General features: G+C 42.2%; 1 protein-coding gene and 1 long non-coding RNA gene across 6 annotated transcripts; one reads left to right on the top strand and one right to left on the bottom strand.

The window, feature by feature from the left end:
- Window positions 1-3506: 3506 nt before the first annotated feature.
- On the bottom strand, window positions 3507-5300 carry LOC146676990 (uncharacterized). Its single transcript, XR_014913130.1, has 3 exons — window positions 5062-5300; window positions 3998-4382; window positions 3507-3870 (listed from the first exon to the last, which is right to left on the bottom strand). It is a non-coding gene; the product is annotated as an uncharacterized LOC146676990 (long non-coding RNA).
- A 533-nt stretch (window positions 5301-5833) lies between these two features.
- On the top strand, window positions 5834-13445 carry LOC146676989 (TBC1 domain family member 2A-like). Of its 5 annotated transcripts, none has more exons than XM_085417386.1 (6): window positions 5834-6437; window positions 10584-10771; window positions 10859-10979; window positions 11064-11249; window positions 11874-11995; window positions 12325-13444. In XM_085417386.1, the coding sequence occupies exons 1-6, from the start codon at window positions 6432-6434 to the stop codon at window positions 12524-12526; spliced, it is 825 nt and encodes a 274-aa protein (XP_085273512.1). In that variant the 5' UTR covers window positions 5834-6431; the 3' UTR covers window positions 12527-13444. The 5 variants fall into 5 exon arrangements, with proteins under 5 accessions (XP_085273512.1, XP_085273516.1, XP_085273515.1 ...); XM_085417390.1 differs by lacking the exon at window positions 5834-6437 and adding an exon at window positions 7300-7415 and having other exon boundaries at window positions 10584-10760; window positions 12325-13442; XM_085417389.1 differs by lacking the exon at window positions 5834-6437 and adding an exon at window positions 7300-7415 and having other exon boundaries at window positions 12325-13442.
- The last annotated feature ends 716 nt before the right edge of the window (window positions 13446-14161 follow it).

The following is a 14161-nucleotide window of genomic DNA, read 5'->3' as shown; positions in this document are numbered from 1 at the left end:
TGATCTCTAGTTTTCACTTAATAAGGGATTATTAAGTTCTTCCTGATATGGGTGGTGCTGCAGATGCGGCTGCAGGAGTGAGGGATGGTTTACTAAAAGGATTGTGGGAACTGCACAGTGTCTCGTCTTCTGGTTTTACTAAACTGGCAGTTGAGTTCTGTTCTTCTGACTGTTTATATTTTGTTTTCTTAAATCTCTCAGTTTACAGACACTGTTTTTGTCCGGCGTCTGGACTTTTCTTTTCTCACCACTGCTCGTCAGCAGGAGTGAGTTTTAATTTCACTTGCTTGATTACCCATCTTATTTATGTATTTACTTATTTTTGTTTAAGTAATATATACACAATACAGCTGCTATCACCTTCGCTGGTATTAGAGACGAGAGTGGTTGCTCACACGCCCTTCTACTTTCGGACTATTTCCAAAAGCGGTGTGAACTTTACGAGACGGAACTCGACCGTTCTCTCAACTCACCAGCACGTCAGTGAATAGCAGTAAAAGAAAAACACAGTAGGAGCAGCTCAGTCTCTTATTGGACCGTGAAAATTCAGCTTGCTCCATTAATTAAAACAATACACACACACACATTCACATTCACAGCTTCGACGCGCGCGACCGGAACCCTTATGATAAGGGGAGCTCCCAGAGCTACTTACTCCCTAGACCCAGTCTAGACCCAGCTGGGGGAGCTACCCAGAGCTCCAAAGCTACCAGTCGACGAGCTTCCAAAGCTTCCAGTCGACGAGCTACGCTACCAGTCGACGAGCTCCCAGAGCTACCAGTCGACGAGCTACTTCCGCTATTTTAAATTCCCTGAATTTAAAATACGTTTTTACGCAAGATTGTGTCAGTGTGTCTGTATCTACCTGGTCGGTGTCGCCGGGTCTGGTCCACCTCGATCGGGTCCCACCACCGTGGGTCGCTTTCTAAGACGTTGGCCAAGACCCGAATTTAACGCTCTTGGTCTTTTTCCACACACCTGGTGTGTGGGCTGTCGACAGGCGAACAACGTGGACTGGTCACGGAGATGGGACACGATGGAGGTGATCCGGCTGTCGAAGGACCAAGAAATGTTGGGGGAAAACTCTGTAAAAGATCCAGGAGAAATAAAGACACAATGAGACAAAGTTACTTTCTTTATCAAACGTGTACACGGGTGAGCTGCTAAGAACAACTCACACCATGCACAGTGGCTTGGTAATTTTTATAGGAAAGACAGTGAGAACAGGATAAGAAAATACAAAACAAATAAAATAAACAACTCCATATGTGGCGCTAGTCTCGTCAGCAGAGAGCTGGGAGAAGGCTGTGAGAGATAAAACAATCTAAAACAATATGTCCCAAAACAGTATGTCTTTGCTGAGAAAGTCTAAAAAGATAATTCTAAACTAATCTAACCATAGGCAAAGGGCAGACAAAAGGCATCTTTGTACATTTAAAAGAAGGTAAAGAAACATAGAATCATTTTTCCTGTAACAATATGTGTCCAGTATGTTGGCTCATTTTCTTTTACTTTTTGCATTTGAAAATAAAAGTTGGGCTGATTTTGACACCATTACAAGAAGTGTTGTTAATGATTCTTTTTGAATTAAAATCAGGTTACCACAAATTGTTTTTTAATTTAATTTCATTTGAAATGTTTGTCAGTGGGTAAACAATTCGTAATGCAAAGTCAGAAACATCGAGTTATTCTTGTACTGCATGCTTGCAATAAATAAGTTGTCCTAACAGTCAGTCAAAGGAGCTTGGAAAGAAAAGCGTCTGGACTTCTTTGAGTTGAAGTGACTGATATATATATTTTTTGTCTGTTTGTTTTGTTGGTTTTTGTTTTTTGCCCTTTATCACCATTCCTCTTCCCTGCTGTTTTTCTTTCCCTCTTTCTTTCTCCCCTTTCTTTCCCCCAGTCATGTCTGTCCTATGTGTAGCAAGTGAAAATAAAATAAACAATAAAAACAAAGGTGAATCAAATAGACCAATACGGCAAGGCCGGGATGGTCCATTTGGTAAAGTAAATCCGTTAGTTATATTTAACATAATGTTAAATGGCAACATTCTGTTTACAATGTTACCATTTCACATTATGTTAAATGGTAACATTCTGTTTACAATGTTACCATTTTACATTGTGTTAAATGGTAACATTCTGTTTACAATGTTACCATTTTACATTATGTTAAATGGTAACATTCTGTTTACAATGTTACCATTTCACATTATGTTAAATGGTAACATTCTGTTTACAATGTTACCATTTTACATTATGTTAAATGGCAACATTCTGTTTACAATGTTACCATTTCACATTATGTTAAATGGTAACATTCTGTTTACAATGTTACCATTTTACATTGTGTTAAATGGTAACATTCTGTTTACAATGTTACCATTTTACATTATGTTAAATGGTAACATTCTGTTTACAATGTTACCATTTTACATTGTGTTAAATGGTAACATTCTGTTTACAATGTTACCATTTCACATTATGTTAAATGGTAACATTCTGTTTACAATGTTACCATTTCACATTGTGTTAAATGGTAACATTCTGTTTACAATGTTACCATTTCACATTGTGTTAAATGGTAACATTCTGTTTACAATGTTACCATTTTACATTGTGTTAAATGGTAACATTCTGTTTACAATGTTACCATTTCACATTGTGTTAAATGGTAACATTCTGTTTACAATGTTACCATTTTACATTATGTTAAATTGTCAGTAGGCCTGGTACCGGAACCGGTACTGGACCCCCTTTTACTTTCAGCCATCAGAAGAGGGTACACTGTGGTCATAACAATACTCAGACTGTAGCATTTAAAGGTCCCAAAGTGTACCAGGAAAATATCCCCCGCACGATTACACCAGCAGCCTGAATTGTGAATGTGAGGGAGGATGGATCCATGCTTTCATGTTGTTCACTCCAGGCTGATATAAAAATGATATAACTAATACTACTTCTACTAATAATGACAATAACAACAAAATAATAATAATAGTGTCAACAATACCAGTAATAATAATAACAATAACAACATAAACAACAACATTACTACTACTAATAATAAAGATAAACAAATGTATTAAAAAATTAATAATGATAATAATAATAATAAAACTGATCATAACAGTAACAATATCAATCATAACAACAACAGTACTAACAACAATAATAACAATAACAATGAAGGTGTTGCTGCAGATCTGAGTCCCGACTCTGCTGCCTTTCTAGTGCGGCAAAGAAAGTAAGAAATAGAAAAAGAAAAACACAAATAAACTGAGTGTGAGGGTTTTTCTACAAGTTACACTGAATATTTGCACAGACATGCTGACTGTTTGCTGGGAGACGTCACCTGTCTTTTATAGAATAGCAGGTAAGCTGTTCTCTGCCGCTGCTCACACACAGACTCACACGTGGTCTGGCAGACCAACTCGTCATCGTACGTGAGCCGGCTGTCTGTGACGTCGTCTCTTCCGCTCATCTGGTGAACGCCGTCACAGACGTAATGTCCTGAGAGGAGAAGGCGCACTTATTAACGTCTCATAAACTTTCAAAGCTGACCTGCATTCAGCACATGTGTCTGAAAGCACCCACTCACCGCTGTAAGCTGAGGAGCCCAAACGACTGATCACGCTGACCAACAAATAGCGAGCAGTTTACTGGGAGAGGGCAGCGGCACCACCCGTTAGCTTAGAAATGGGCTCCATCCATACTTGAAATGAACGGTGTGCCTTTTCCCTTACCTCTTCAGTAAAGGCTGTGTCCTGGCTGATCACCAGCTGCTGTGTCAGAACAATGGGGCTGTTCTTCTTCTCCACGGTGAACGATGGAGTGAACGTAAACCACTTCAGCTGGAGGATCAGCACACTGAAAGAGATGAGACAAAGAGGAGAGGCTCAAAGGAAGACGCAAGGAGGACATGACATGAACAAAACTGACACCGACTGAACTGTGGTGGTTTGAGGCCTTTGGGGACCGATTTGAGGTTACTCACTTTGGCAGGTTCAAGAACAACAGCTCCTCTTTGATCTTCTTAGCTCCGCACTGGCATTCGTAGTCCAACAGGCCGCCCTGCAGCAGGGAGCAGGAGGAACAGGTGCATTAGAGTTAAACTCTTTTACAGATGAATTCACATATTCGTGGGAGCAAGCCTGTTCACAGAATAGAGTCTAAACGAGCTCTTACTTTCAGACTCCAGCCCCGCCCTTCAGCAGCATCCTGCTGGCTGGCACAACCTTGCCATTGGCTGCTGCCAGGGACTCAACAGGTTAGAACAAAAATATAAATATTATATCTGAGTTCTTATGTGGACCCGCCTTCCAGACACAACGTCACCTTCCATGAATGTCCACAGGTTAGCGGCCCTCGCTCTGCTGGTCCTCCAAAGTAAGAAAAAATGAGAAAAAATAAGGAGCAGACCAAGCAAAAGAGGGTATTTAAAGAGACAGTGCTCTTAAGGTGCATTTTTGGCGAGTTTTATTATCTAAATGTTATTGTGTCACTTTCTTATGAGGCTTCAATGAACTGAAAAAGCTTCTGGGATGAGAAGCGAAACGTCTTCAAAAAAGTTAAAGAAGTCCGGTTGCTTTTTTCCCCCAAGCTCCTTAGAGTTCTCTGAAAATGGTCAGGTAGAAGGACTGGACTGAAAATGAGTAAAAAAGCAGCCAAAGCCCAAGGAAGTTGAAAGACTGGAAACTATTGCTGAGGTCATGTCAGTGTAAAAAGTTACCTACAAGTCTGGCACCTTGGAAGCAAAACATAAAGAAATAAGGTGTAAGGCCAAATGTTTGGTCCTGCAGCCAACCGGACCATGAAATATAGAGCACAGGTGAACAAAGTGAGGCAGCAGTTTGCTGATTTCCACCTTGTGCCTTTCATGTTGATCAGCTTAGTAGTTTGCCAGCTTTCTAGCTGTTAAAGACTTTTGGCGAGAGGTTATTCATATTTGAACTCTAATTGAACCCCTCTTTTTTACTGTTTTTTTGTTTGTTTGTTTTTGGGGGTTTTTGTTGTCTTAGATGGCCTGACTCAGCAGGTGGGGGCAGTTTCTGAGTTTACCTTCGTTCAAACAGTGCAGAAATGGTTTCGCTATGCTCCAGACCGGATGGGTGGTGCAGGACGCCCGATATCCAGCCCCGTCATGGAGTAAACTAAAAACAGTAAATAATACATTTAACAAACAAGCAAGCTCTAAATTTAAGCGGAGAGACTGCAGACATAGCCGCACCATTCCAGGGATTTTTGGTTAGCATGAGGGGTCTAGCCAGGACCCTTACTGGATACTGGGTGGGAATCGAACGTGCGACTCCAAAGATATGTAGTATTACCACTACACTATCCAGCTGCGCTACACTATCCAACAAAAAAAGTTTTTAGAAAATTTGATAAAGTCTGATGCTTAATATTGTAGGGATATTAATCTCCCTATGATATTAATACGGATTAAAATTGTAACATTATGTTTACAATGTTACAATTTTACATTATGTTAAATTGTAACATAATGCTTAACAGATAATGGTTATCCTCTTTTTATATCATACATCATTGTCTCTGTAGGAGGGTCTGGAGCACCCCCTGCTGAGCCGCTGGGCTCAGTACCTTGCAGGCAGGTCCGACGATGACTTCATCATCTCACCTGAGCTCAAAATTCTGGTGCGTGAAGGCGTCCCTCGGGAGTATCGGCAGAGTGTGGCGCTGTTTGGTCCGAGCCAGAACTTTGACAAGCCAAGAGTGCCACACGCAACGCTATCAGCAGGTACAGCTGTAGAGAGAGAGAGTGTGTTGAAATAAGAAGAGAAAATTCTCTCAATTATGGAGACAGTCAAATGGTTTATTTATGTTTGATGTGTGCTTTACATTTGTGTGGCTGTTAATAAAGTTAGCGCGCTCTAGGGGGCGTATGCGTTCATCAAAAAATGGCCGAAGGCTGATGTGTGATTATTCCTCCCAAAATGTCGTTGATGAAGTTAGCTATGCACGTTAGATTTTACTGCGCATTTTCATACCTCTGCCAACAGGTTATGGGCCCAGGAAGCTAAGAAGTTTTCCAAAAGAGTCCATGTCGTTTTGCCACCGAGAGAAACGCCGCGACGTACTGCGCACTCGGTGAGGATTAGCATACCATGCTAGCGCCATGAGCCGACGAGCCGCTGAGTCAAATAGCCGTTGGGCTCGGCTAGTTTTTGATGGGGATGAAAAGAATTACGAACTATGGGAGACGAAATTTTTGGGCCACCTTCGTCTGCAAGGTTTAAGAGACATTATTTTGAAGCAGCCTACCGACGCGGAGGGAGAAGAAGAGAGAGCAAAGAATGCAGAGGCCTACGCGGAGCTGATCCAGTTTCTGGATGACAAAAGTTTGTCTCTTGTTATGCGAGAAGCAGCGGATGATGGACGGAAGGCGCTGGGGATTCTAAGAAACTATTATGCAGGTAAAGGAAAGCCTCGTATAATTAGCCTGTACACAGAACTCACTTCGCTCCAAAAGTGAGAGTGTGACTGAGTATGTGATACGAGCAGAGACAATAATCACAGCCCTGAGGAATGCTGGTGAAACTTTGAGTGATGGGCTATTGGTAGCAATGGTTTTGAAGGGACTGCCAGAATCGTTCAAACCGTTTGCTATCCATGTCACACAAAGTGAAGTTGAAGTGACTTTTGCTGAATTTAAAACTAAACTGCGAAGCTTTGAAGACACAGAGAAAATGCGCGCCGCAGCGTCAGATGACAACATCATGAAAGCACGTGCACGACCGAGCGACAATCCCACGTTTGAAAAATCGAATGACCGTGGGGCCGGCAACGCAGACAGTGTGTTTCAGATGCGGACTAAAGGGACACAAAGCCAGGACGTGTCAGCGCAAGCAGTGGTGTAGCGAGCACCACCCATCGGGACTCAACATGCAGACGGAAACGGCGGCAAGACAATGCACGGAAAGTTTCCGAGGAGTGGGGTAGCAAAGACTACGCATTCCGGGTAAGCAGCGAGGGTGCAGCGTTCCAGTCAGAGCATGGCATCAACAAAAAGGGTCTGATGGTGGACACAGGGGCAACTTCGCATATTGTTACAGATATAACGAAGTTCAGGAGATTCGACGACAGTTTCCAGCCCAAGTCACACTACGTAGAGTTGGCTGACGGCACCAAGTGCACTGGAGTTGCAGAGCAAAGAGGGGAGGCAGAGTTTTGCTTGATGGACAGCAGGGGGCAGTGCCACAAAACAACCTTGAAACAGGCACTGTACATCCCATCGTATCCACAAGACATCTTCTCTGTGAAAGCAGCTACCTCAAATGGAGCAACTATGATCTTCAAGCAAGGAAAAGACACCCTGCGACACAAAGACGGTACAAGGTTCCCAATATATGAGTACAACAGACTGTACTACCTACAAACAGTAAACACTGAAGGTAAAGACCAGTGTAAGGCTTGCTATGACATGCAAACATGGCATGAAATTCTTGGTCACTGTAATTATGATGACATTCAGAAATTACAGGGGGTTGTTGATGGTATGGCAATCAAAGGAAAAACAGACAAATCTGTCTTGCATTGTGAAGTGTGCACACAGGGAAAGTTTGTTCAAACTAGAAACAGGGACCCTGATGCACGAGCCAAAACCGCCTTAGAGCTGGTACACACAGATCTAGCTGGTCCAGTAGACTCAGAGTCCAGAGATGGATATAGATTTGCACTATCATTCACTGATGACTATTCCAGTGCAGTGTTTGTGTATTTTCTGAAAAATAAGAGTGACACAGCAAAAGCAACACAGAAGTTTTTGGCTGATACAGCCCCGTATGGGCAAGTTAAATGTATCAGGTCTGACAATGGAACAGAGTTTATGGGAAATGAGTATCAGGCACTCCTTAGCAAAAATGGAATCAGGCATGAGACCTCAGCACCATACTCACCACACCAAAATGGTACTGCAGAACGCAATTGGCGTACTCTTTTTGATATGGCCAGGTGTATGTTAATAGAGAAACAGTTACCTAAAGAGTTGTGGACTTACGCAGTGCAAACAGCAGCTGTAGTGAGGAATAGATGTTTTAACAGACGCACAGAACCGACACCATATTTAATGCTGACAGGAAGAAGGCCAAACCTTTCCAGGATGCAGACATTTGGGTCAGTGTGTTATGCCTACAGGCAGAACAAGAGAAAACTAGACTCAAGGTGTGAGAAAGGAATTTTTGTTGGATATGACAAGAACGGTCCAGCTTATATGGTCTACTACCCGGGCAGTGGGAAAGTACAGAAGCATAGACTGGTGAAGTTTGAGACTAAAACAAGAGTAGAGAGACAAACACAGACTGACAAGGTGCCAGATGATGAGGGTGACTTTGAGACACCAAACAGGTTCACCAAGACCAGAGAACAGACTGATGTGAGTACAGAACACACAGATACTCAGGAACAGATCCCAGTAAGCATGTCTGAGATGAGCAGCCAGTCACAGGAGAATGAACTCGACTGCGAGGCTGCAAGGTATCCTTCCAGAGTGAGAAAGAGGCCTGGGTATTTAAGTGAATATGTTACTGATAAGGAGGATTGTGATCAAGTACTTACAAACATGGATTATTGTTACAGAGCAATGTGTAACATTCCCCAAACATTCAAGGAAGCAATAACTTCATCTAACTCAGAGAAATGGGTCAGTGCAATGGATGAAGAGATGCAATCACTAAGAGAAAATGACACATTTACCTTAACCACTTTGCCTGAGGGTAAGAAGACAGTGGGGGGTAGATGGGTGTACGCAGTCAAAAACAATGTTGATGGATCTGAGAAGTACAAGGCACGTTATGTTGCTAAAGGATATAGTCAGAGGATAGGTGTGGATTATGAAGAAACATTTTCCCCTACTGCTAACCTGACTAGTATCAGAGTGTTGATGCAAAAGGCAGCACAAGAAAACATGCTTTTACACCAGATGGATGTTAAAGCTGCCTATCTTCATGCACCAATAGATTGTGAGGTATTCATGGAACAACCTGAGGGTTATGAGGTAAAATCCGACACAAATGAAAAACTGGTGTGCAAGTTGAAAAAGTCGCTATATGGGCTAAAACAATCAGGCCGGAATTGGAACAAGTTGTTGCATGAATATCTGAGTGAGAACGACTTTGTGCAAAACCCCGCTGACCATTGTGTTTACACAAAAATGACAGAAAATAAGAAGGTGATTCTGATTGTATGGGTAGATGACCTGATCATTGCTGCTAGTGATGAAAGTGAACTAACTGTTGTGAAGAAAATGCTTGCAGCAAAATTCAAAATGAAGGATTTGGGTAAACTGAGACATTTCATTGGTATAGATTTTGACCAGAGTGATAACTGTGTAAAAATGTCACAAAAACAATATGTGGAAAAAATACTTGAAAGATTCAACATGCAGGATTGTAAAGAAAGACAGACACCTTGTGAGCAAAAACTGAACTATGCTGATGATGCAGAAAAGATGAGTGATGTCAAAAGGTACAGAGAGGCAGTTGGTAGTCTGATCTATTTGGCTACATGCACAAGACCGGACTTGAGTTTTATAGTCAGTAAACTTTCACAGTACTTTACTGAGCCAACTGAAGACAAATGGACTACAGTAAAACATGTACTGAGGTATCTGAAAGGGACAACCGAGAAAGAACTGTGTTACAGGAAATGTGACAACAAAGAACTGAGGTTGTGGGCATACAGCGATGCTGATTGGGCAGCTGATGTAACAGACAGACGGAGTACAACTGGTTATTGCATAAGCTTGTCTGTAGATGGTCCTTTAATCTCATGGAAAACCAAAAGACAACCTACTGTTGCATTATCTACCTGTGAAGCGGAGTACATGGCTTTAGCTGCGACCCTACAAGAAGTTTTGTACCTAATGCAACTGTTACAAGGTATTGATGGACAAAAATATGCACCGCCAAAAGTTCATGAAGATAATCAGGGTGCAATTGCGTTGGCGAAGAATCCTGTGACGAGACAGAGATGTAAACATGTTGACATAAAGTACAACTTTGTGAGATCAACTGTGAGTGCAGGAAAAATAACTCTGGATTATTGTTCAACAGAAGAGATGGTTGCAGATGTAATGACAAAGCCTGCAACAAAAGTTAAGCTGTTCAAGTTTGAGAAGTTTATGTTTGGGCATTAACATGGTATACAAACATGTATACAGTACTGAGGAAGAAACCTTTTGTTTGTTGTTTTTTTTGTTTACTTAAGAGCATCATAATATGAGAGCAAGTGGGGGTGTTGAAATAAGAAGAGAAAATGCTCTCAATTATGGAGACAGTCAAATGGTTTATTTATGTTTGATGTGTGCTTTACATTTGTGTGGCTGTTAATAAAGTTAGCGCGCTCTAGGGGGCGTATGCGTTCATCAAAAAATGGCCGAAGGCTGATGTGTGATTATTCCTCCCAAAATGTCGTTGATGAAGTTAGCTATGCACGTTAGATTTTACTGCGCATTTTCATACCTCTGCCAACAGAGTGCTTTATCCGCACCTGAGCACAGGTGGCTCCTCCTCCTTCCTGTTGGGAATGCTGGCGAGCACTCAGTAATCCTGTTCTGTTTCCAGCTGTGTGAGAAGAGTCGGACAGCTCCTAATCCTGCCTCCAGGCAGGTCCAGCTGGACCTTCACCGAACCCTGACGACCAATCAGCACTTCTCCTCGCTGTCCAGCCCCGCCCTCCAGCAGCTCCGCCGCATCCTTCTGGCCTTCTCCGGGCATAACCCTGCCATTGGCTACTGCCAGGTACTCAGCAGGTCAGAACAAAAGTATAAATTTTATATCTGAGTTCTTATGTGGACCCGCCTTCCAGGCAGAACCTCACCTTCCATCAATGTCCACAGGTTAGCGGCCCTCGCTCTGCTGGTCCTCCAAAGTGACGAAGACGCCTTCTGGTGTCTGGTGGCAGTGGTGGAAGCCATCATGCCTCAGGACTACTACACCAAGAATCTGGTGGCCTCTCAGGTCAGCAGACACACTCACCTGCTTGCCTGCTGTGATCTGTTTTAGTGATCAGTGAGGCTGATCTCTGTGAGTCTTTGTGCTCAGGCGGACCAGCGCGTGCTGAAGGACTTCATGGCGGAGAAGCTTCCTCGCCTGGCATCTCACTTTGAGGATCACAACATTGACGTCTCTCTGGTCACCTTCAACTGGTTCCTGGTGGTTTTTGTGGAGAGTCTGCCCAGCGACATCCTGATGCCTCTGTGGGACGCCTTCCTGTATGAGGGTACCAAGGTACCATACACCCGAACACACCATGACAGAAATGCAGACAACACTTGAATGCACCACAGTAGTGTCCATGGAAACAAAAATGATTTTGTTTTCACCTTTAGATGTCTTTATTTACATTTTAGGAGTAATAAGACATTGTTTACTAAGCATGGGGAACTGTCATGTGACATGAAATAGGAGTGGGAAAGCAGATCATTCTAGTAACGACCTCACAGTCTACCACAAGCAGCGTAAATCCAGACGATGAGCGGGACAATGGCTTTGGGCTTGTTTCTGCAATGTGACAAATGCAGCACAGCTTTTACATCGTTTGTCTCAGGAAATAAAATCACAGTTCAGACACAGAAATATATACCACACAGGGATAAATGCTGACAACAGCTTCAGCCACGTAGATCCAACCCAAAAGTTTAATTTAAACTTAAAGCTCAACTACCAAGTAAGTTAATATTATCTGGCAACTGAGGAACCAAGTGGCTTATTGGAAATCGATCAGAGCTGTAATGAGTAAAGGGCCCAACTGCACCACAACTGAAAGAGTAATTTTATGACTCACCTCCTCAAAGTTTCCAATTAATTGTGTGGCGTGAGTGTCCTGTTATGAAATGCGTGTCTGTGCTGCAGGTGATCTTCAGATACACTCTGGCTCTGTTCAAATACAAAGAGGACGACATCCTGAAGATTCACGACAGCGTGGAGATCTACCAGTACCTACGCTTCTTCACAAAGACCGTCTCCAATGCCAGGTACGCACTCGCCTCCACCCGCCTTAATCTACGAGCTGTTACACTCTCAGAAGTGTAGCGGATGTAGCTGTTGAATCTTTGAGCTTCAAACCCTTTTTACTGAAATTTTGTGAGAAGTTTAAATTTCCCTGATCACAGTAACAACGATTTAAAGATTTTTAAGTATCTGCAGCTCTCGGATACATGTGGTCCAGTCAGTCCAGTATTTCCTGCTCAAACTGCAGTACCTGAAGTATCAAGCAGCATAAAACAGAAACACTCAAGCTGATCAGTTTCCAGTTCCTCTGTGTTGGTGATCGAGTCCTTTCCACCTGCGTGTGTCCATGCAGGAAGCTGACCAGCATCGCCTTCAACGACATGAACCCATTCCCCAGCCGGCTGCTGAGGAACCGGCGAGTGCTCCACCTGGAGCGCCTGCAGGCGGAGCTGCGTGAGCTGGAGGAGCAGCACAAGGAGTTCATCACCGAGAGCGTCGTACGGAAAGACAAAGAGCTCGACGTCATGGTGAGCGAGGACGACGAGGACCTCTGATCACACGGGACGCTTCAGCTGCTCACTTCGAGACGACGATGAGTTTTCCATGAGTTCAAGAGAATTTCACTAAACCGGCTGTTAACTGGTTTCCTTCACACCAAACACAGGATTGTGTCAGGTTCACCATCTCTACTAACACTACAAGGAAACAGACGCATACAGATTTAACTGCATCACATCTCTGAAACAAGCTTGCAGTAAACAAATGTGTACTGTGTTCACGTGTGTAATAAGTCAGGCTGCAGAAATGTGCAGATGTATTTCAGTGAATTCATTTGGATTAATATGTGATAGCTTATTTATTTCATTGCATCTTTTGCTTTATACCTAAAAATGCGTGACATTTCTAAATGTAGTCACATCCCTATGAAACATGGTTTATTATCAGCTGTAGTCACAGCTGGTGATAAAGTAATTAAATGTCCAGCTATTCAAAAATAGGGCATTCTGCACAATGAGTACTTTTTGGTACTTGAAGTATATTTTGATGCTGATGCTTCAGGGCATTGTGCTGCATTGTCGAAGCTCTCTGGGCTTCCGGTTAGAACGACCTCACAGTGTTTTATTTTGATCTGGTGTAAAGTGCATTGTGCAGAAATGACAGCATGATAGTCACATGATAAAACTGACTTTTCTTTTTTTTTTTAATTTTACTGGGTGTGCATCTTGTTCAAATGTCTTTTTCAGCATTTGTACATAAATATTCTGTATATAAATATTTGATTTTCATTTATTTTACAGAGTCCTTTATTTTGTTTCACAAATATGACATTCATGTCAAATGACATCTGCAGACTTTATAATGACCAGCAGGGGGCAGTGTATTGCAGTCTATGAGAACATTTACTGAGACCTGTTTCATGCACTAGTTTCATGTCTCATTGAATCCAACATGATGTTGATTTTGTAAATTAAGGTCACATGTTCATCACATCTAATTTCAAAACACTGATCAATTAAAAAAAAATGAATTCCATACCAATTGCAGGAATAAAATAGGAATAAATAACAAACGAGAAATACATACAAAACAAGAGAAAGGCACACATGAGAGAACAGGTCACATGACAGCACAGCATTATCTACCCACAATTTGAACTAAATAACAGATAGCACAGGCAATGAAAACAAACGGAAATCAGAATAAATTTAAAAACTTTTATTGATGTTAACTTGAAGTGCTGAATTAGCCCTGTTGTCAGTTCAAATCACTTCAATCTATAGCGCACTTTAAGGTCTTTAGACCTTAAAAAGTAATACACTGCAAGGTAAGCTTGCAGCATCTTACTTTAAGGTCAACTGTGAAACTTTGTGGAAAGCCTGAGACAAGTTGATGAGTCAGTGAAGCGCACTTCCTTCTGATGACGGCTATACTGAGGTGAGTTTTTAAGCATATCCTGAACTTTATTCATTATTAGACTTCTGACACCTGGCAAATAAACTCTCACGCGATATGAGAACATAACAGCAAAAAGCCAGTAGCTGGTACATGAATGGATAAAAATTGGATCCCTCTTAGATTGAATTGGTTGCCCTCTTATATTACGTTGTTTTGAACCTAACCGCATCCACTGAATTAATGCAGTTTTCAGGACAGTAAAAACAGAGAACTCTGATATACACAATTTCTGA

This window comes from Rhamphochromis longiceps, linkage group LG2 (assembly GCF_057381845.1).
Source record: "Rhamphochromis longiceps isolate RC_006_pf linkage group LG2, R_longiceps_female_GT1.1, whole genome shotgun sequence".
Taxonomy (NCBI): domain Eukaryota; kingdom Metazoa; phylum Chordata; class Actinopteri; order Cichliformes; family Cichlidae; genus Rhamphochromis; species Rhamphochromis longiceps.
Note: the sequence above shows the minus strand (reverse complement) of the source record. Positions and strands in the feature narration are given on the sequence as shown.

Coding starts and splice junctions, on each gene's coding strand:
- LOC146676989 (XM_085417385.1), top strand. CDS start 10,428: ATGTCGTTGATGAAGTTAGCTATGCACGTTAGATTTTACTGCGCATTT. Junction 10,772..10,858: donor TACTGCCAGGTACTCAGCAG/GTCAGAACAAAA, acceptor CAATGTCCACAG/GTTAGCGGCCCTCGCTCTGC. Junction 11,250..11,873: donor TCCTGTATGAGGGTACCAAG/GTACCATACACC, acceptor TCTGTGCTGCAG/GTGATCTTCAGATACACTCT.